The 24,005-nt window shown below is 39.2% G+C and overlaps 1 protein-coding gene across 2 annotated transcripts in view; it reads right to left on the bottom strand.

The window, feature by feature from the left end:
• CDH12 (cadherin 12) overlaps window positions 1–24,005 on the bottom strand; it is a gene marked incomplete at both ends in the record, with an annotated part of 171,763 nt that overhangs the window by 15,570 nt on the left and 132,188 nt on the right. For both annotated transcript variants that reach the window (XM_082015102.1, XM_082015101.1), the window contains one exon: window positions 6,365–6,501. In XM_082015102.1, the coding sequence (XP_081871228.1) occupies window positions 6,365–6,501 (137 nt within the window). The remainder of the gene's footprint in view (window positions 1–6,364; window positions 6,502–24,005) is intronic.

A 24,005-nucleotide genomic window follows, 5' to 3' on the forward strand; every position in this document is an offset into this window, starting at 1 on the left:
AGAGATCTAGGTTGCTTGCTCACGGTTGAATTGGTTGCTTTCCTATTATACATAGGAAATACAAAAGTACTAAGATGTTATTTTAGTCAGTAGAGGGCAGAACTCCGACTCTGAATATATACAGAGATCAGAAAAGCCCTGAGTAGGTCAAGTTCATGCAGTTACTGGCAAAAACAACCTAACTTGAAACTTCTCTCCTAGTGGTACCCGCTGCAAAGAACGCAGCAACTCACATGCAGTAATTCAGTTTTTAGTTTAGTTTTTGTACGTTTATTTTAAAGTACAACACTGAGCAACAGGAATTCAGGATACATTCTTCAAACACATTAGAGATTAATGTGTTGCCATGATGAAAATACAGGCATAAATATTTGTTTCCTTTTAGAAATATGTTAACACTGCCTTTCCAGTAAAAGAATGAATGTATTCAAAATTTTTGCATTATGTATATGGGAGATATTATCTGATTTTGATAATTTCTATTAAACAGATCAGTTTCTATAATAAGTCTTTTTAAGTTATATTTTTTTGAAATATTTTACATAAATCATTATTTCAGCTTTTTGGAACAGTGTACATATTATGGGACTGTATATTTTTAAAACGAACAAAGGGATTTGATATTTTGCCTTCCTCAAAATCACAATAGGATAATATACTTTGGAAATATACATGAATATGAGTATACTTTTTATATTTATGTCTCACTGATGGTCTGTGATTTATTTTCTGTGATTCTTTGAAAGATATATTAGATGCCAAAATATTTTCTTGCTAAGTATTTTAGCAAGGTAGAATTCTGCCTTGCATAAATGGTCAACAAAAATCAATGATGAAAGTAAACAGAATTACTACAACATAAGATGGACCTGCTTCTGGGTTTCACTTTATTTATGTGATTAATTTTCTTTCTGGTTTGCACTGATATCAGTTTACTCATGTATATAAAGGAAGACTGCAAGAAGCTTGCTTACAGATTTGAATTCATGTATAATTACAAAGACCTGTAATACTTGATGTGAATGAGGATGAAGAATTGCATTTCAAAAGACCACTTTGCAGATTTGGTCTCCATTTTCTCTGGTTTTGTTTTGTTTGCTGTTTGTCTCAAAATCCAATCTTTTTGAGCCCTGTGAACACAGTAGTGACATGCATGCTGTCATCAGTGAGTGAGTCACTATAAACATCTGCTCATGCCTTTTAAACCCAGATTACAGAGATGAGAAGACAAGTTGGTTAAATCATTAGCCTAGGAATTAAGAAACTGATTTCAGGTTTCAATTCTGCCTGTAAGATACAAGCAAATTAATTAGCTTCTTCCTTCCTCAGTTTTTCTGTCTGTAAGAGTGACAACCCTGCTTCCTTCTTTTGCTCAAGTACAAACATCTGCTAACATCTTCATAGTTCAAGGATATTACAGTAGTAGAAAATACATAAAAAACTTTGATTAATGAACGTGTGAAAAATCTGAGATATGAGAAAACAGATACTGACCACTGAGGAGAGCTGGTGATACCTTAATCCCCGTTATGGTATGCAGGAGAAGATAAACCCCATCTTGAGATTTAAGCTGAGGTTTCTTTAACATTCACAAAATGTGGGCCTAGAGTTAGAGGAGTCTATTTTCAATGTTAACTAGTGCCTTGAGGACGGGACAGCAGAAATAAGATCTTATGCTTTTTATCTATTTTCTCTTTTGTAAGATGCAGAAACCGTTTCCATACTAGATAATTAAGCAGCACACTGGGGAACTTTTTGAGCACTGGAGTACGTTTTTTTATACCGTTAAGTTCTTACAGCTGTTCTTGGCACAGTTTTGGCCTGGGACAACTAGTGATCTTGAGGACAATTCACATGCATGTACTGGGAATTTGTGTGGGCAAGGGACCACTCAAATTAATTTACATGTGGGCAATGTTTGGAAGGTAAATGTTTAACAGCTACTCAGTGCCAGCTAGCCTTTGTGCTTAAAATGAATGCAAGCCATGTTTAATCTATTAGTTTGATAGCGTCTGTGGGAACAAATACGTTCAGCAACAGCAACCTCGAAGGCCACTAGGGTGTTGATTTACTCTGAGAAGACTAAAACCTGCAATGAAATATAGTCAGGGAGCGAAAAGAAGTATGGAGAAATTGGGAAGTGAAATGGAGGGAAAAAAGTGTGAGTCTGGAACATCCCTCGCTCCGTTCATAGGCTTTGTTCTATACAAAGGCTGTATTTCTATGGATGGCTAAGGGACCTTCTGCTTTCAACAGCCTTCACATCTGTGTCATAGAATCATAGAATAGTTTGGGTTGGAAGGGAGATTTTAAGGACATCTAGTGCAAACCCCCTGCCATGAGCAGGGACATCTTCAACTAGATCAAGTTTCTCAGAGCCCCATCCAACCTGGGTTGCCAGGAATGGGACATCTAACATCTCTCTCGGCAACCTGTGCCAGTGGTTCACCACTCATTGTGAAAAATTTCTTTCTTATGTCTAGACTAAATCTACCCTCTTTTAGTTTAAAACCATTAGCCGTTGTCCTATCGCTAGAGGCCCTGCTAGAAAGTCTGTCCCCATCTTTCTTATAGGCCCCCTTTAAGTACTGGAAGGCTGCAATAAAGTCACCCTGGAGCCTTCTTTTCTCCAGGCTGAGCAATCCCAACCCTCTCAGCCTGTCCTCATAGGAGAGGTGTTCTATCCCTTTCATCATTTTTGAGGCCCTCCTCTGGACCCTCTCCAACAGGTCCATATCTTTCCTGTGCTGAAGGCTCCAGAGCTGGATGCAGGACTCCAGATGGGTTCTCACCAGAGTGGAGTAGAGAGGCAGAAATCACCTCCCTCAACCTGCTGGCCATGCTTCTTTGATGCAGCCCAGGATACGATTGCCTTTCTGGGCTGTGAGCACACATTGCCAGTTCATGTCCAGCTTTTCATCCACCACTACCCCCAAGTCCTTCTCGGCAGGGCTGCTTTAAATCCCTTCATCCCCCAGCCTTCAACCCCAGTCATCATACACGGGTCAGCAGAACAATCATGCACCTCCCACTTAAAAAGATCTCTACTTTGGGACAGGCTTCTTTAAAGAGAGTGAGAATAAAATTATGGTGTATTCTGTTAAATATGACAGTAGGCTATCCATCACTCCATGCTAGGTGCACCTCTGAGATGTTCTCAACATGCTGCTATCTGGGGACAGATTCCCAGACGGTGTTTAGATCAGATGTTTGGAATTTTTTCAGGGTTATAAATAAAGATCACGGTATAATGATACATGGTCCAAACTGATCATTGCATAACCTGGGTAGGATAACTTTGCTTATCCCAGTTCCCTATGTGGAACCAGCAGCTACTGTCCTTATGCAAGATGTACTGTGTTATTGCTGCGTAACCAGGACTTCCCTGGCTGTGAGTGTACAAGTTGATGCAAGCAAACCTAGGACAAGCAGATTTCATAATTAACTGTTTGCTAATGGTCCAAGTTAGGCCTCTCTGCACCATTGTCTGTTGTAGTCAGGGATGAAGGGGCAGCACATGTAGTTTAGGGAAGAATGATCTCAATATGTATATATGTATGTATATATGTGTATATATTTATATGTCAAATAAATGCAGAATGAGGACACTTGACATTAAACCATTTACAAATTCCCAAACAACCAGGTTTTTGAACAAATTTTTTTTTTCTACGCAATAAGTAATGTCACTAAAGGTTACTTTAATAAACACAAGGTAATTATCTTCTGCCTCATTTTTGAAATGTATTTCTTTAGAACTTGTAACTTCTGGTGCTTTAGTGGTAATAATAGATTTATCAGCTTGTAAGAAAAGATTAAATGGTATATCCTTATATACATTTATATTTATCAATCGATTGCTGCTATATTAAGCTATCTAAACTGCATATAATTTTTTGAAAGGTAACTTGATTACTCAAAAGCCCTAACATTATGTCAAGGTTTTACTGGGTGTGAGAAAAAAAGTAACACAAGCATCATCTGTGATTCATACAGGGTTTCATTCTGAAGCTAGAGAAGAACAAAGGACAACAATCACTAGAAGGCTCCAGGGCTAAGGCACAGGCAGGGAGTCCATACAGACCTGCTCATGACCTTGGCATCATTTTCCAGATATAGGGGAATGATGCAAAAGCTGGTTTAATTTATTTCTTTCTCTGACCTGATAGGATAAAGCTGGTGGGTTTTGTTTACAATTGGCCTGTTCAAGAAAAGATAATTTGCAGGATGACCATTAGGACTTGTCTAAAAGGTGGGGCTTTGTTGTTCTCTCACAGTGAGAAAGCAAAATACATATTTTAGCAATAAAGTTTTTTAAGTAACACAACTTAATATGACTATTAGTAGTTTGAAGTTTGTTTATTTTAAAGAGATAAGGTCATGTAGAACTGCACATATTTAGGTAACAATAGTGTCCATTCCTGAGGCAAGTTTATGCAACTAATTACAATACTGGACCATTTTCCTTAGGAAATCATGTATATGTGAAGGCACTCTTCCGTGCACTTTTTCTCGTGTTAGAGATGGCAGTTTCAGTGTTTCCACATCATCACTGAACAAGTGGCATACTTCAAATATATTAATTTTCCCCCCCTCTTTTTCTTCAGATGTTTTCTTCTCTTCTCCCTAACCACTTTTGATTGTGTGCAGTGTGTCACCCCTCAAACCTCAGCCTTTATTTCTGTGCTAGCTCTTAGTCAGAGAATTGCACATAAAATTTTGACAATTAGTGTACCTCAAATCCTCCAAAATACTGCCAGTTGCTGGTGTAGTACAAGTATGGCAATTGTTTTTACTGCTATGGGTAACGGTTAATGTATAAATATTTTGAGGCATGCTGAAATGAATCACAAATATGTCTTAGGTGTAGATTCTTAATTAGGTTAATTGTTAAAATTAGGAATTTCATAATATAGCCCACCTGCTACAGCTCTACATAAATATGATATTACTATATATGTGCCAGGAAGGTGCATAGACAAGTAAACTTGGGGGTTTTAATGAGCTTTAAGCACTCTTGGGAATAATAAACAGATTCACACCAATTTTACTAAACTGCTGCCTTAATGCATAAAAAATTTACAAATCTCAAATGTTCTTTGTCCACCAAGAAATCTAAATAGTTAAGTTTTACTGAAACAGACCATTATGAGACCTCCCCTCTGCAACTACCTGCCTTTCAGTTTCTCTGGAAACAAATTACAGTTCTGATGGACTTTCTGTCAATACACACATGCAGATGTATCTCCATATACTCAATCACTTGTGATAGTGTCCTCTGTTAGTGTATTCCTTTTCCAAGGTACGGATAAAATACAAATGTTCATTTGACTGGTGTTCTCATCATATATTCAGGTTCCAGGGAGAAAGCCCATGGTTCTTTTTGAGATAACTACAACTGAGAATTTATTTTTTATTTTAAATAATGTATACCTTCTCTGCTTCCAAAATCTCCGTCTTTCTGCTAGTATCATGTATTACTTTTTGAAGACTCAGTGCCAAGCAATATATTGAGGAAAACATGTTCTTTGCTTTAGAAACTTGAATTTCTAGACACATAAACAGTACAGAATGAATAGGAAATACAGCAGGGGTCCTCTTCTACAGACTGTTGATGTCAACAGAAAAACTTCTGTGGCCTTTACACAACCACTAAGTGACCAAAAGACTTGTATTCAAAGGGTGGTATATCCATACAAGAGTTTTGGTTTGACAGGCTCATAAAGGAGGAATGCTACACAGAAGGATGGCAATGAAGAAAGCTGCAGCTACATAATAATAGGAGAAGAAGGGACTTCTTACAAAAAAAAAAAAAAAGGATGTAGGAGAAGACACAAAGAAAAGAAACAAGTGGTTAGGCAGAAAGTCGGGTAGAGAGAAAACACAAGAGCAGAGATGAAGCATACAGATTCATGTAGGGCCTTACATCTTGAGTCAATTTTAGTGTACTAAACTAGTATGTAGTCTGAGAATCAGACGAGTCTTTAAATTTTTCTGCCTTCAAAAAGCAGATTGACAGACCTGTTATTTGACTGAACTGATTTATAGTAGGAGTGAATTACAAAATCAGAAATAAGAATTGGAAGGTCTCCACAGAGCTCCTCATGCTCTCCATATTGACAAAATGTTTTTGAGTTTCTGAGGGAATTGTGCCTACATGAGGGGTCCTAGAAAAACCTTACTATTCATGTTGTTTGAACATCACACTTAGACTCACAGTGAGTCTGGCATAAATATATTTATTGGGCCTTCTTAGGTAATCTCTTGACAATACATGCACTTTTCACAACATATTTATGCCTGGGCACTACATTCTGAAAAAAATACCATATTAGTATATTAACTCAGTTTGTGTCATACTTACTAACTTTACTTGCAATTATAGAGAAATTGTACTGCGCTGTGCTTTCTCTATCCAGTAATTCATTGGTAGCAATGGTTCCTTCAGTAGCATCTATTGTGAAGTAGCTGTCCACATCATTCTTCCAATCGATGAAGTATCTGTATGTGAAAAATATTAAACAAAGTAGATACAAATGAGTAAAGATTACTCATTTATCATAACAGCAGTCTAGCTAGCTCAAGTTTTGTTATTTTTCTCTTCCCAGCTAATAGCATCATTGCAAGAAGAAGACAATAAAGAATTATTTGTTTGTTTATTTTTTGCAGAGTTGGAATGCTCAAAGAAAGATGCTATATAATAAAAGATTTAGTACTTCTGGTGTTCAGATTATTTGAAATCCTTGAGTTCCCAAGAACCTGATACATAGCTTCTGTGACCTTGATCACTTATATCATCAGTCACTTTGGAAAGCACTAGATAGGCTTAGAGGGAAGAAAAGATATGTGAAATATCTTTATTTTAAGGTATGAATAACAATGAAGAGTGGATCAGATCTGGTCTCTTTACATCCGTTTGTAGCTGCAATAGGCTGGAAGTGGCCTCACGGGGCTTGCAAAGAGGTGTCTTAGTGCATGTGTACAGGCTGTTGGCACAGTCCTGTAGGTCGGTCACCTAAGGCATGTGGGAAGAGTAGCAGTATGGACAGGTGGAGAAGATTGTGCTTATTTGCCCACATATATAAGAGCAATAAAAGGCTCTTTGCCTTTGGGAAGAATGGGCAACTTTGACTTTCACTGGAGCTGTGAGGAACAGGGAAATACTTTTTTTTTTTAATTCTCCTGAGACTTAGTCAAAAAGTATGAACATAGAACAGATTCAAAACTCAAAATGTGTACTTATTCGTTATTTTTCCCTAGCAAGAAGTTAATAGAAAACAGAGATGTGCCTGTAAACATAGCTGCTTAAAAGCAATCTGATAATTATTCCAAACCCATTTCCCTTAAATGCTAATTAATTTCAAAGTCTATTTTCACATTTGATGCTACTGTTTGTAGTCAGAACAGAATAATAATTTTTCTGATGCAGTGCCGCCAGCTACTAATTTCCTTTTCATTGTTAGTCTCTTCATACCTTGATGATGTTTCTCAAAAACTAGGCAGGATAAAATTGAGAAAGCCATTTGTGAGCAGTAGGCAATAAGAACAAAATGACACTCAACAACAAGTACATTTAGAAGATCATAAAGGCCTATTACACCTCATTGCATGTAAACCAGTAAGCATAAGAATAAAAGCAAGTATTTCCTTCTCTGTTTAGTGTGATTTATGGAAAAAATATATAGGGAATGTAATGATAAACACTATGGTTACTGCTGTAGAAGGAGGCAATGGTAGAAAAGTGTATGTGGCATATTCTCGAAGAAAATATCTCAGATTGGGACTCAAGAATGTCAATAGCTCAAGAAGACTTGAATTGTAAAAAAATCGCAAATAAGGTACCATGCTCCTTTGGAGACATTTTGTTTAATCAAAATCACAAAAAAAATCCTATCTGTAGATGAAATAGCTTATTTCATCAACTGACAAGCATCATTACCAGTTCACTGCTTTATTTGAAAAGCCTCAGAAATCATTTGCTAAAGGTAGCTTGTATCCTTTTACACAGCTGACCAGGCACATTTGCTTGAATATGATAATATTGTCTACCCACATTTGTAATTTCAATCTCATTTTTCAAAATTTGGTTGGCTTAAAAATTATGAAAAATATATAAGCCATTTATTAGAAATATCATAACACTGAGATAGTCTTTCAGGAACAGTAAAATTACTTTTTCAAGCTTTGCATGTTTAATAGATTTTAATTTCTTCCAAAATTAAATATGCAGCCACACACAAAAAAATGGGATCAAAGCATGAGAAAGTAACTTTTCTTGTCTTTCCCCTTAGGAAGATTAGCTTTGTCTGAGTGCCCTACACATCACATGAGCCAGTGAAGAGAGTACAGGACCTAATTCAAAGCACAGTGTAGGTGATAGCCCCCTTCACCAGGATGCTTGGAAACTACAGAAAGCATATTCAGTTTGAACACTGTTGTGTTTCAAGTTGAGTTCAAGCACAAATATTTGTAGGGTCAGAATCTGATAGTCTATCTGCAATCATTCACACAGGTGATTAAGTTCATGCACAAGCCCAGTATGCCTATTCCTGGACGTAAGCATCAGCAGGATCAAAGTCCACAATAAGCACTGCAAGACTGACACTACTCCTATGGATACTAATGTCAGAATTCCTCTTGGCTTCTGTGGAAGTGGGATCTGTGGGAATTGAACAGTTTGATAAAAACAGAGGTATAGCAGTTCTTCCAAATTCATTGTCTTTGGCTGTGTTAACACTGTGGAAATTATTATGTGAACTTTGTTAGCATTGTTAGCCTTCTTTGTATTTTTTTTGTATTTTGGCATTATGTTTAAAGGCATCCCTTCCTTCTCTCTCCATGTGCTACACATATGGTAAAATTATGGGTGGAACAGCCAGTCTTTTCAGCTCCTCTCATCCTAAGAAGCTATATATTCAATTAGACTACAGAGGGAAGAGGAGTAAGAGGAAGTATTGGAGCTGTATTGCCTAAAATGTATATATTTACAGGAAAAACTACAAACAAACAGCCATTTTTCCTCCTTTCATTGGTGGTCCATGTGCAGTACCCATGAAAACATATCTGGCAGAAGATCTTCTTACAGATAGCACTTCTGGACATAGTATTGTCCTGGATACTTCAGTAAGTCTGTAAGTCTTTGTAAAAGAGTGAATGGGACCCCATTTGCCTGCATTTCAAATGGGAAATTCTGGGTCACCCCAAAGGGAGGTCACTTTTGGGGGAGGCCCTAAAAGAACTGTAGTTTCTTTTTACAGCCCAAAAGCACTCTTTCATACAGTTTGACGCTCAATGTGAGATTCTTTGTAAGCAGCACGGCAACAGTTAGTCTCTTTCTAAGGCCAACAGTATTGCCTGAGCTCTGTCTTTCCCTTGGAAAAAATGCTTTCTAGAGCAGAAGAAATGGGAAAAGGGTCTCCAACCAAAAAAAATTAGTAACTTTTCAGACACAAACCCATTATCTGAGACAGAAAGCCCAACATTTCTTGTTAGAGTGTGACACAAAGAGGAACACTGTTGAAATACTGGTATTAGGACAGCTGTCTAGATCTTCTAGTCATGGTTGAGCAGTTTCAAGCAGCTGAGGTTAGTTTGTTTGACTGCTCAGAGTGCCTGCAAGACAGATTATGTGTAACTGCACTAATCCCAAGAGGCAGCTTCCTCCTTGAAAAGTTAGGTGGAACTTGTTGACATAGGACACAGCAGTATTATTTTTCTGAAGCACCTGAACAGGTCTGCCTGGCAGCAATGAGTACCAGGACATTGGTATGTAGTTCATATTCACTGACAGGGAAGAAATTTTTAACTATATGTCTCCCTGAATATTCTTCCCAGCAGAGAACTGTATTCCAGATTATATTACTGAAGGTGGGCGGGGGGGATGTGGGATAAGTGTAGAAAGATATGCCATTGCTAACATTGCCTGAGTCTTCTCAAGAATAGCTATATTTGTACATCAAGTAGGGTATAAGAGAGAGAATGGAAATATTTGGTTTATAAAAGAAGAGTTAAGTCTGCAGGACTCTCATCCAGAGCATTCACAAAGACGCACACTGCCCTCTTTAGGAGCTCCAAGAATAATTTACATTCATCTTGGCTAAATGGTGAGGCTGTGTGCAGCTCATGGGGTCTCACAGAGCACTCTCCCGAAAGAGGGCTCGTCTTCTTTCAAAGAATGGAGGACAATGGGGAAGACTCTGTCGACTCTAGTTGCAGTACAGAAGATAGCAGAGTGCTTCGTGGAGCACTGTTGAATACATGAGTGACAGCAGATCACCCTTGTGAGGATAACAGGAACTCTGAGCTGCCAACAGACAACTGTAGTTGCTTCAGACTGTTATGAATAAATGAATAAAAAAACATTTGGTATCATGTAAAATATCAGATCTGTAGGCCATGATCCTCAGAGATAGCTAAGTGATTGACTTCAGAAGATACAGACTTAAGTGATTCATCCCTTTTCTTATTAAATTACTCAGTGCCTCACTGCAAGGAGTATTCTCGAGTTAAAAAAGACAGGGGCAATATGAGCTCAGCATAACTGGAAATTAGGTAGTTGAATGTTATTGGCTTCTGATCATTATGCCTTCATGAAAAATAGACATTTCCTCAAAAATTCCTGTTGATTTTTTTAGTTTGAGAGGGACAGATAACCTGGTTGCAGAGGTGTTTTATTAATATCTCTGTCTCAACTTACACATTCCTTACTCTGCTACCTAGTGAGATAGAACACTTTTGAAAGAAAAATGTTGCAAGGAAAGGTGAGGGATGGAATAACGATTTGCTGTAATGTGACAGATCACTATTTGTGTACATGACCTTAAATTGTTTAAACTGCATTCATGTTAAGTTTTACTTAAATATTGAACTGCAGGTAAATGAAATTTAGAGTTTATGTCAACTTGGGACAGTTAAGACTACCCATCATATCAGAAATAATAGATGAGAACCTAAAAAATTATAAACATAAATGAAACGTAATAAGGTTCTGTTTGGTATTGTGATCAGTTAGGATTTTTTGTAATTCCAATACATATATAACTAAACAGATGAAAGAAACATGTAAAGCAGGAGTGGCAAAAGAGGTGAGATACTAGAAGAATACAAATAAGACTTTAGATGTGATTTGACTACCTAAAAGTCCAAAGGAATTTTCATGAGTAGAATAATCATGTACTGTGGCTGGAAATGAACAGGTCTCTGCATATAACTAGGTGTCGAGAAAATGACACCTCTAGAACAGAATTTTGTCCTGGGCATCACATGACTAGATAGATATCAACAAATTAGAGGGAGTTGAGAGAAGAGCAAGAAAAATTGTCTTGAGTCTAGGCATTCTGGGTTATAAGGAAAGGTTAAAATAACTAAAATATGTTTATCTTGCATAAGAGATGACAAAAGGAAGATGTGATAATAGTCTACAGATAGCCGAAGGCTGTTCTTAAACACCAACAAAGGAAAGGTATTATTTTGTTCGGGCCAGACAAGAGGATGGGCAAAATTAAGAAAGGGAAAAATTATGTTAAGCAGCAAAATCTTTCTGGCAGTGATGTATATTATGCTGCACACAAGAGGAATGACATGAGTTTTGTCACTTGGTACTACAAAGCTAAGCTGGATAAAGTAACAGAGACTGTGCAGTAAGGGAAATTTCTAGAAAGATGGACTGAATAATCCTATTAGTCCCTGTAATGCTAAGCTCTCATACGTAACAGAAAACAGTATCATCATGCTAATCATACTCAGTTACAAATCTGCTCTAAGGTGCAGTCCCAAATATTTTAAAACATAACCATGAATATTTTTTTTTATTATTGCAGTTACTAAAAAGTAAAGAAACAGAAAAAATCACTCCTACATCAAGAAACAAGAAATTCAGACTTCAAATCAAGCCTGAAAGAGATTAAAATGTTAGAAAATGTAATGTATTGAAGCATGCAAACAACTTTGTGTCCTCCAAAGTCCCATCCTGCCACTGAAATTTCCTTCCTGCAATTCTTAGGATGATCCATTCACTGAGTTATCATTGTGTAAAACTCAAAAAAATCGTATCACCATATGTACACACAATCATATCTGAAACTCTGAGTCAGTTCATTATTGACCCACTGACCTTTGCTCTTCTCAAATGTATGTACTGAACTCTTCTGCTGATTACTGGAAGTATCTTCCATTCCAGTTAAGACTGAGGAATGATTGCCATAATTTTGCTAAAGGTGCAACCAAGAATTTTTAAAGAGAGTCCCCTGTAGACCATGCATGCTTAGAGAGCTATTAAGTTTAAACAAGTATAATTAGATGTAAGAAACATTTTATTTTCCTGTGCTAGATGATACAGTCATCTGAGTTATCTGTTTTTAGGGTTAAATAGGATAACTGGATCTTCAAGTCTTCCCCAGGACTGCAGCACTTGAATCAGTGTTAAGTTACTTCAGTTTCTTTTTCATACATCATTTGATTTAAAGATTAGCCTTGATTCTGAGTCTTGTGGTTTTCTATTAACTTAAAAATGCTGTCTCATGATGTGTTACAAGAGCAGCAATGGTAAATATAATTTTTTTTCCGCTGTGTAACATGATAATATGAAATAAGTTGTAATACACTACTTGCCTAACAGTAGAAGACAATAGACTTTGAATATCATTCATGTTGTCCTGAGTTAAAACAACCACAGGGTTCCTTCTCAGACTTTTTAAGTGCCCTTTACACTGTACAACCCAGCAACTGTTGTGCTGTATGCGTAAAAAGTAATTGATAAAATATTAGATATATTTGATAAAATCAAACAACCTTTTTCTTGAATAAAACTCTGTTGATATAAAAAATATTTTTAAAAGTATATTTTTTAATATAGTGAATATAAATAGGACCTCTCTTGTGCAGAACTACTAGTTTTAATACCCTGGGTTTAATACTCTGATATTCTGCTTAGAGGAAGTAAATCCAGTCAAACTTATCCACTGTCGCCTAATAACATAATCTGATATATTCATAGTAAGAGTTATTTGCAAAATCTAATGTTAATAACAGCAGAAGAACATTTGAAGTTTTGCTGTGAAATATTCCTGTTATTAACCAAAAGATGTAAAGGACATGGTAATGTTCCAAAGCAGTAGATGCTGTTCTGTTATGTTGCATTTTTTTTGTTTATATGTTTAAATAATTTATTAAACCATCTCCCTTAATGGGAGTAGAAGCTTTCTGTACCTTTGCTGAATATCTTCAGAACGCTGCTGAGGTGTTAGAAGTCAAACTCAAGGAAACCCTGACTGGTCTGCTGTCAGATCTTACCCTTTGGGTAATCCCATGGGTACCAGCTGGATCCCAGAAGAACCCTACCCATGCAGATACATAATAATCTCAGTAATTAATTTTTTGTGTTGCCTTTTTTTTTTTTTTTCAGGTGGATACTAGGAATGCAGAGAAAAATCACAACAAGCAAGCATACAAAAAATCTCAGCAACCAAAATCTGAACTTTAGCTGAAATGTGAAAAGGAACCAGCACCATCATTCACTATTAGCTAACTATTGCCATGAAATCTTAACACAGCATCTCTCCTAAGTGCCCAGTCACACACGGTCAAAGGAAGGGCTTGTGCTGCTGTTCCAGGCTAAGTGGTTGTCTCTTACCCTCACCTTCCTCCCTCTTTCCAATCAGTATTAGTCCTACAGTTCTCCCAAGTGTGATTTCCTTTTAAAAAGAAATGGGCCTGTTTGTAAAAACGTAGTTTGATTTCAGCTGGTTTCTAACCTGTTTCACAAATAGGGTTAATGGTCAGGGCCACCAGCAGAAGCGATGCTGATAAACCTTTCATTGGTGATGCTTTGAAATGAGTATCTCAAGGTTGCATATTCAGACGCAAACAAAAAATGAGCAGCTAGTGTAGTTGGTCTAACTTGCACTAAGTGCCTTTACTGACATATAATAACGCAAAAGCAACAAGGTGAGCATAGGTAGAAAGGTCACAGTGGCATTGTGTTGATCGCAGGCAGCAAAAACTAGAGATGCCTGTGTGGATGATGCTGTATAAGTGGCAGAATTGTCTTTCATATTATACCACAACTTACTTGCCACATCTAAAAATAAATACACCCCCTAATTTACTTATATTTTGAAATATTTCTGACAGTTTTACCATGACTTTTCTTTGGTCATTCCACACAAAATGCGATATGTCTTTATGACTTATCTTTATAAGCCTAGTGGCCTTCTGTGATGGAGTGACCACATTAGCAGACAAGGAAAAAGCTACTGATGTCGTCTATCTGGACTTCTGTAATGCCTTTGACATGGTCCCCCACAAAAATCCTTTGCTCTAAATCAAGGAGAGATATGGATTTGGTGGGTGGATGAGGAATTGGTTGGATGGTTGCATCCAGAGGGTGATGTTCTATGGCTCAATATCTACAGGGAGATCGGTGACGAGAGGTGTCCCTCAGGAGTCCATATTGGGACCAATGTTCCCTAATAACTTCATCAATGACATAGTGGGATTGAGTGCACCCTCAGCAACTTTGCAGATGACACAAAGGTGAGTGGTGCAGTCGACACGCTGGAGAGATGGGATGCCATCCAGAGGGACCTGGACAAGCTCTAGGAATGGGCCCATGTGAACTTCATGAGGTTCAACAAGGTCACGTGCAGGGTCCTGCACCTGAGTTGGGGCAACCTCCAATATCAATACAGACTGAGGGATGAAGGGATTGAGAGGAGCCCTGCCAAGAAGGACTTGGGGGTACTGGTGGACAAAAAGCTGGACATGAGCCGGCAAAATGCACTGGCAGACCAGAAGGCCAACCATCTCCTGGGCTACATTAGAAGAAACGTAGCCAGCAGATTGAGGGAGGTGATTGTGCCCCTCCACTCTGGTGAGACCTCACCCGGAGTACTACGTCCAGCTCTGGAGCCATCAGCACAGGAAAGACCTCGGCCTGTAGGAGCGGATCCAGAGGAGGCCACAGACTTGATGAGAGGGATGGAACACCTCTCCTATGAGGACAGGCTGAGAGAGTTGTAGTCATTCAGCTTGGAGAAGAGAAGGCTCTGGGGACACCTTCTTGCAGCCTTCCAGTACTTAAAGGGGGCTTATAAGAAAGATGGGGAAAGACTTTTTAGCAGGGCTTGTAGCAATAAGACAAGGGGTAACTGTTTTAAACTAAAAGAGGGCAGATTTAGACTAGACATAAGGAATAAATTTCTCATAGTGAGGGTGGTGAAGCACTGGCACAGGTTTCCCAGAGAGGTGGCAGATGCCCCATCTCTGGAAACATTCAAGGTCAGGTTGGACAGGGTTCTGAGCAACCTGGTCTAGATGAAGATGTCCCTGCTCATTACAGGGGGATTGGGCTAGATGACTTTAAAATGTCCCTTCCAACCCAAAGAATCTATGATTCTATGATTTTGTAGAGATTTTTGAAGGTACTTAGCATTGATGTAAAGCTGTCGTAATAATCCAAGCTGAGTTTTTTTTAACAGCCCACTGACGTAATGTATCTAGTTTTTTAGTGGAAGGATGGCTTTGCATTTGTTAAAATATTTTAGCCTGAAAAGCAAAGAATTTTTGGTTTATTTTGACAGAAGCCCAAGTAAGTTGTTGTACTCCTCTGTCTCCTTTTCCAAAGGAGTTCAGCAGTATAATTTCTTGGACTGATTTGTTGTGAGCTGTACTCCAGCCTTCCCAGAATGAATGTTGTCTATACTGCACATCAGATAGTGATGCCTTAGAGAAGGACAAATGGAATTGCTGCACTTTGGGAGAAGGAGGAAACACTTCTTGTCAAAAAGTCCCATGCCTATCATCTTCATACCTTTCATATAACACACAATCTTCCACATGAAAAAAATAACACAGTTTGAGTCTTCTGCATACTACATGACTGGGTTCACAGTCTTCATACATGGCTGCATACTTCTGGGTTTTTAATCAGGAAGGTGAAGGATTAGTGATTTTAGCGGTCAGTAGCTTACCTGATCTGGAACGAGTAATATCAGTGCAAACAAATTATACTTTGCTCCTTTGAAGGAAATCGACCATTATGCAGAATTAATTGACAGGGAAGCAGTGGCTGCAGAAAGCCAGACTCTAACGATGGGTCAGAGTCAAGCGAGGGAAGCTGTTAAACTTTTCATAAGCCTTATAAATCTTACATAAGGATTTTAGTAAAACACGCTTGGCAATACAGGAAATAAAATGTGCTGCAGTTCAGTTATCAGCCCTTCCAAACTGCCAGTTCTGCTTGTCTACAAATGCCTTACTTCCTTCGCCCTCTCCTTTCAAAGGTTTTGTTAATTTGCTTATCAAACCCTTCAGTCAGCTCCATTGCCTGCTCTGCATTTCTCATTACCATCTGAGTATCTTATCAAAAGCCGTTGTCATTTGGAAAATACATTGTTTTTATTCAGTTTTAACATCATTTTTCCTGCCTCATCGAGCAGGCAGAACTGCAAGACAGCCAGGCAGAGGGAAAGCTTTGTACTGTAGTTTAATTAAGTCTCAGTTGTTTGGACTGTGAGCAGCAGTAAGAAGGCATATGGGACTTAAACTCCTCACTCCAGGCTTTGCAGTCAATATTGCTATAGTAGGAAAGCAGTAGAGCACTTTACCAGCACCACAAATTATAGGCTCTGAACAGTATTTCACCCTGATTTTGAAAGGTGTATATTTGCCCTCTGCACTGCTGCCCACGATCTGTTCTTTCCAACTTCATCTTGTCCATAGCATGAAGGACCCACCACCCGCATTCACCAAGGCACCCAGGAGGTGGAGGGTGCATCTCACATTTGGTGAGGAGGAGAGCAGGGCTCCTGCTTTGCTGGTTTTAGGTGGGGAAAGCATGTTCTGAGATGGGCATCTGGATGTGTATCAGTACCTCCAACAGTGGGCAGAATGAGTATGGAAGACAGGGAGCAAATTAGTCCGAGTGAACCCCCCTGAACCCTTAAGAAAAATAAGAGGGGGAAAACAGGTGTGATGACTCCATCAGATATTCAGCCTCAGTAGAAGTTGAAACTTTATTTTATACTTAGATGCATGTGACAAACACCACAGGATAAGATAGAATTGCCTCCTGGGCCTCTGCTCCCATGCCTGGCTGAAATGCTGTGTCTTCTGATAAAGTGCTAAGGCAATAAGTAGCATAGCTGCTGTAGAGAAGAGCAGGCCTAGTGGCATGGATTCAACAGGAATAATCTTTGATTGCTTTGGTTTTTGCATCATGTAAATATTAGCTCTGTTCCTTATCTTTCGGATACTAAAATCTGAACAAATCTCTCATATTTTTCCCCAGAAAAAAAGCTGAAGTAAAATGCTGATGCTGAGACAATCAAAGAAATAGCAAATAACAGCAATCATGCTGACTCTAGAGAAAGCTGCAGCATGCAATAAAGAATTTATGACTTGCTTAGATCCTCAGCTGTGACTCACTTAGAGTCAGCTGGACCTGCACTCGGTGAAGTGAGGAATTGGAGGCTGCATTGTTGCTTTGAAGCTGGTTTGGTGAAGCACTCAAAAAGTAAGAGATTATTCAGGACAGCTCTGACACTGCAGAGGCTGCTGCATTTTCCTTTTTCATTTCTCCTCTCCAATCCTCTGCATGTATAAAGAAACTCAGAATTTACAAAGATCAATATAATTATGGAGTCACCTTTTCAAAGGTTTTACGAATTCCATGAGGGCCCCAGGCAAAAGTTGCTGGATAAGCACCTCCTTACTCCCTCTTGCACACTGATGGTCTGACCTGAGCCAAACCAGGTCGCATCATTTCACTCTAAAATCGGTTCTTCTCTCCCCTTACCTGAGCTGGAATTTCCGTGCTGTGTTTCCTCCACAGCATTTTCAGATTTAATGCCTAAATTCATCTGTTATTATAAATATGTAGAACTATTGACATGAATGCTGACAGCAGTCTTTTTAATTATTTTCTTTTGTGTTTCCATATACTGAACCTCAGCATTGTGTTTAGATTATCTTTGCTCCTTTTTCACATCCAGCTATCTTAGATGAATGTGTGTCATTATTTGCCAGACTGTCTGCTCCAGCTTAGAAATGATGAAGGTCACAGATTCACAGAAGGATTGAGGTTGGAAGGGACCTCTGGAGATCATCATCAACCCCCTTGTGCTGGTTTTGGCTGGGATAGAGTTAATTTTCTTCATAGTAGCTAGTATGGGGCTATGTTTCAGTTTTGTGCTGAAAAGTGTTGATAATATAGAGATGTTTTCAGTATTGCTGATCAGTGCTTACACACAGTCAAGGCCTTTTCTGCTTCTCACACCACCCCACCAGCGAGTAGGCTGGGATTTTTACAAAGAATTGGGAAGAGACACAGTCAGGAGAGCTGACCCTAACTGACCAAAGGGACATTCCATACCGTATGACATCATACTCAGCATATAAAGCTGGGGGAAGAAGAAGAAAGGGAGGGACAATCAGAGTTATAGTGTTTTGTCTTCCCAAGTAACCATTATGTGTGATGGAGTCCTGCTTCCCTGGAGATGGCTGAACACCTGCTGATGGGAAGTGATGAATTAATTTCTTGTTCTGCTTTTTTTGCGTGCGCAACTTTTGCTTTACCTGTTAAATTGTCTTTATCTCAACATATGAGTTTTCTTACTTTTACTCTTCTGATTCTCTCCCCCATCCCCATGGGGGGAGTGAGCGAGCAGCTGCATCGTGCTTAGTTGCCAGCTGGGGTTAAACCACAACATCCTTGTTCAAGCAGGGCCACCAAAAGCCAGTTGCCCAAGACCATGTCTAGATGGTTTTTTTGATATCTCCATGGAGGGAGACTCCACCAACTCCCTGAGCAAACTGTGCTAGTCTTCAGTCACCCTCACAGTAACAAATTATTTCCTGAGGTTCAGAAGGAACCTCCTGTGTTTCAGTTTGTGCCTAGTGCCTCTGGTCCTGCTGCTGGGCTCCACTGAAAAGAGCTTGGCTCTGTCCGCTTTGCACCCTCCTTTCAGGTATTTATATGCATTGATAAGACCCCTCTGAACCTTCCCTTCTCCAGGCTGAAGAGTCCCAGCTCTCTAGCTTTTCCTTATAGAAGAGATACTCGAGTCCTTTCAGCATCTTTGTGGCCGTTTTCTGGGCTCTATCCAGTAAGTCCGTATATCTCTTGTACTGAGGAGCCCAGAACTGTACACCCTAAAAGTAGAAGTAACTGAGATTGGTCTGCATCTACAGTCAGGATGTGACTGAAACTTCCAAACACATAGATCCCCAAAATTATATAACTCTCAAAAACACTGTTGTTTAAACTTCATTAACAAACCTGCAATAAAAAAAAATAAATTATGAAATATATAAGAAACTCTACATGCAATAATTATTTAAACATAATAATAAACTTGAGCATTTCAGGACAGGAAAATAAAGAAAATGTTTACAAAGAGACCTGAAGGAGAAATTCAGATTGAAAGGACCTGGAATCTGGGTAGGTTGCGATAGTTAAAATAGTTATTCTTCTGGAAAGGGATGTAAGATCTTTAATTAAAAATTAAGCTTAATTTTATACTAGGAAGATGATTTCAGGTTTGACTTTGCATATCACTGTGCAGAATAATCAACTAACATACTTCCCTGTAGCACATAAGTTTTTCTTAGAAGTTGATTTAAGTCCTGACCCTTCATCATTTTCTTAGTGTCAAGCCCTGAGAGGTTGAGGCTTGAGGTGATAGGGCTGCAGCCGTTAAACCCCTGTTTAATCTAACAGTTTCTTTCTATAACGCTTGAGAAATCCATTGCTGAAGAAATTTGGAATAAGAGCTCTTGATCAAAAATCAGGAAGACTATTATTTGAGCTAAAGTAAAATTACAGTGTGTGCCTCTGGGATTCTAACTGGGCTTTGTAAAATCACATCACCAGGTGGTACAAGTGTTGTTAAGTAAACCAGAACTATTATGGTCATATTGTTCCTTTCCCGTTGCTCTGGCTTCTTAGTTATTCTCAATTAATTTAAAATCTTTCCCTGCCGGTTTGTTCTTTTCTGCCTTGGAGCTGAATGCCCAATTCTTGACTTTCAGGATCAGTTTCCCTGACAGACAGGTCATTCACTGAAAACAGTACTCCATAAACTTCTTGGATCTACAGACACTTTTAGTTCAAAACTCCCAACTGACACTTTATAGCTTAATATGATTGCATATGACAATTAAATACCATAGAAACATAGAATAGTTAGGGTTGGAAAGGACCTTTTAAGGACATCTAGTCCAACCCCCCTGCAATGAGCAGGACATCTTTAACCAGATCAGGTTGCTCAGGGCTCCGTCCAACCTGACCTTGAATGTTTCCAGGGATGGGGCATCTGCCACCTCTCTGGGAAACCTGTGCCAGTGCTTCACCACCCTCACTATGAGAAATTTATTCCTTATGTCTAGTCTAAATCTGCCCTCTTTTAGTTTAAAACAGTTACCCCTTGTCTTATTGCTACAAGCCCTGCTATAAAGGGGCCTTGTAATCCTCCTTTAAGTACTGGAAGGCTGCAAGAATGTCTCCCCAGAGCTTCCTCTTCTCCAAGCTAAACAACTACAACTCTCTCAGCCTGTCCTCATAGGAGAGGTGTTCCATCCCTCTCATCATGTCTGTGGCCCTCCTCTGGACCCGCTCCTACAGGCTCAGGTCTTTCCTGTGCTGAGGGCTCCAGAGCTGGACATAGTACTCCAGGTGGGGTCTCATCAGAGCGGAGTAGAGGAGCTGGCCTCAACCTGCTGGCTATGTTTCTTCTAATGCAGCCCAGGAAATGGTTGGCCTTCTGGTCTGCCAGTGCATATTGCCAGCTCATGTCCAGCTTTTTGTCCACCAGTACCCCCAAGTCCTTCTTGGCAGGGCTCCTCTCAATCCCTTCATCCCCCAGCCTGTATTGATACCGGGGTTACCCCAACTCAGGTGCAGGACCCTGCACGTGACCTGTTGAACCTCATGAAGTTCACACGGGCACATTCCTCGAGTTTGTCCAGGTCCCTCTGGATGGCATCCCATCTCTCCAGTGTGTCAACTGCACCACTCACCTTTGTGTCATCTGCAAAGTTGCTGAGGGTGCACTCAATCCCACTATGTCATTGATGAAGTTATTAAGGAACATTGGTCCCAATATGGACCCCTGAGGGACACCTCTCGTCACCGATCTCCCTGTAGATATTGAGCCATAGACCATTGCCCTCTGGATGCAACCATCCAACCAATTCCTCATCCACCCAACAGTCCACCTATCAAATCCATATCTCTCCAAGATCACTTGCTGTTTTTTACAAGATTCAGTAAATTGATGAATTACTGACTGTAAATAAAAGTTACTGAGACCTCGCAGTTTTAAACTTTTCAGTTTTCAGTTGCTTTCATCTTGCTTGACTTAGGAAATATTACTCAGTGCTGCAAGTGCTTCCAGGAGTCTGTCTAGGAAAATTTATGCGTATCAAATGAATTTTAGCAATCTTTTATTTGGGAAGGTCTGACTTTCGTCTAGCACTGGCTTTCTGACTTATGCCAGAAAGTATTCACCTTTGCTCCATGTTCCTATCAGTCCTGCAAAACCCCACATGGATCAAAAAGTCAGTCAGCATGTGTTCCAAAATGACAAAGAAGCATTTTTCAGCCAAAGTCTCTGGCTGTTCTCAGTGAACTGCAGCACCATGGGGGGCTAATGAGTGACAGTATGTTTACCTTCCCCACCAAAGAATGGTGTGTGATCTCTTTAGCCTTAAGTCTATAGATTTAAGATTAAATTTAAAACAAATCTGCCCTTTTTTTGTAGTGGTTACTTGTAGTATCTCCAAGCTTATCACTGGAACCGAGGTACCACAGTCCTTGGATTAATACAACTGAGTCACTTGTCAACTGAGGTGTGGTAACTGTCTGCTTGCGTGCACCTAATCCATTGCAAATGTGAAATAAAACATATTAATTTAAACTACCATGAGGGGGATTACCATGGTAATGTGTATAATTTGTTATACACATCTTGCTACACGGTAAAATTAAAGCAGAGAGACAGTCAGTTGCCATGACTCTGCTGAAGAGCAGGAATTCATTAAGCTGCAAGAAAACAGTCACTTTTGAAAGACAGTTTATACCAGAAGGGGAAGATTTTTCTGCCTTGTGTTTGAAGACTAGTCACCTTTCTGTTCAGTCCCTTAAAACCACCCAGCTGCTGAGGTGGAAGCCAGCTCATTCTCATAAAAAGTCTGTCCCCATCTTTCTTATAAACCCCCTTTAAGTATCAGAAGGCTGCAAGAAAGTCTCCCCAGAGCCTTCTTTTCTCTAGGAGGTTGGTGGGCATAAACCAATATGGTGGTGTTGGCCAAATACATGCCCTAGGATTCAGAGAAAATATTGGGATAAAAACCCAGTTTCTATAGTTCTAGAAAAAAGATCAAATTAACTAGAACAAAGAGAAAAAAATACATCAAGCCACTGAGACCAAAAAAGATGTCTGTCATCAGCAGAAGAAAGGAAGGCAGTAGAGCAGGACACCAATGAAGATAATGGGATGTGGTTCAGGAGGGAAAAGGCAGAAAACAGCTGTGGGAGAAAGAAAGATGAACTGCGTAATAGGAGACTGGTATTAGACTGCCAGAGCCTAGGAGATATAACAAAACAGTGGGCTAGTAGGAGGACTGAAAAAGATAACAAGGGCTCTGCAGCAGGAACAGAGAGGTTCTGGTGTGAGGATTTGAACTGGTTAGCCTCGATAAATTAGAACTTGGAACAGAGGTCTTACAAGTGGTTGAGCAGATTGGGACTTCAGTAAAAGGCAAGAGATGGAGTAGAGCTAAAATTGTGACAGAAACAGGCAGGAGGTAACAGCAAGAAGTATGCAAAACTCACCAGGAGCAGCCAGAAAAGTACTGATATTCCTGAGTCCCACCATCTTTTATCTGTGCAAAACCAACTGGCAAAGCATCTTACTCCCCTCTAGCGTGATACCACACAGAGAAAAATAGCTATCACTTAATCTGTTACTAAATGAAGAGGCTTGAGGTGCTGGAACTAGATGGCCCAGTCTTTCCATGTATGTATGTATGTAGCTATAGGATACATTTGGATGTCACAGGATGGGATTTTTGTTTTTAAAGAAAAAAAAGATTCCAAAAGTGTATGCACAAAAAATATCAGAAGAATTATGGGATTGGGAGGTCAAGCACTTTCCTGTTACATAAGTAAATTTAATTCATCTTGTTTGTGCTTGTATATTAAGATGAAGTGTTTAAGATTTCAGGAAGAAACCTAATATTTTTATTTTCTTGATCTTTACATGACAAAGTATTGTGCTGAGAAAACAGAACAAATCCATAAAAGTTTCTGGACCACTGTGAACCATAAAATAAATACGGCTTTTCCTTTGGAAGTACATGCAGGGAATACAGTCTTGTCCCCAAGATACTGAGGGTAGGATTGACCTGTGGCTAGTACACAGGACTTTTTTCTTTCTTTAATATCACGGTTTCATGACTCTGGACTTGGGCAGGAAAGTGCGCGGTCCCCACAGTGTTCCTGCTTTGAGTGGTGCTTGCGGTTCATAAGGCAAAACTCCCGAGTCAAGCAGAGAAGATCTGAAGGGCAGTGTTGTGGCATGGAATACGAAACTCATTGTAATTGGAGTCATATCTGGGGTTCACATCAGGGGAAAAAATCCTTTCATGCTTTATGCCAGAAGATCATCTCCAAGGAAATCTGACAGCTTCAAAGGTGTCAGTGCAAAGTTGTTGAACTTCACACACACTGTTAGATAAAGATCACTATTCTAGAATATAGAATATAGACAGATAACTCAGTCTTGCAATCCATTTGCACTTTCTTGTTATTTAGACAACTCTGTCTATAACATTCAGGCTGTATGGACACATATAAAAGTGATTTTCAAGAAGTCCTAAAATTTCTTGTACCAGAAGTACAAGGATCTTTACTAGAAAAATTTGCATATTTATGAATTACATACATTGTAATACACTATAACACAAGTGCTTTTTTTCTCCCAAACAGCTTGTAACTATCATAAACT

Source organism: Phaethon aethereus (assembly GCF_964289735.1).
Source record: "Phaethon aethereus genome assembly, chromosome: 2".
Lineage (NCBI taxonomy): Eukaryota > Metazoa > Chordata > Aves > Phaethontiformes > Phaethontidae > Phaethon > Phaethon aethereus.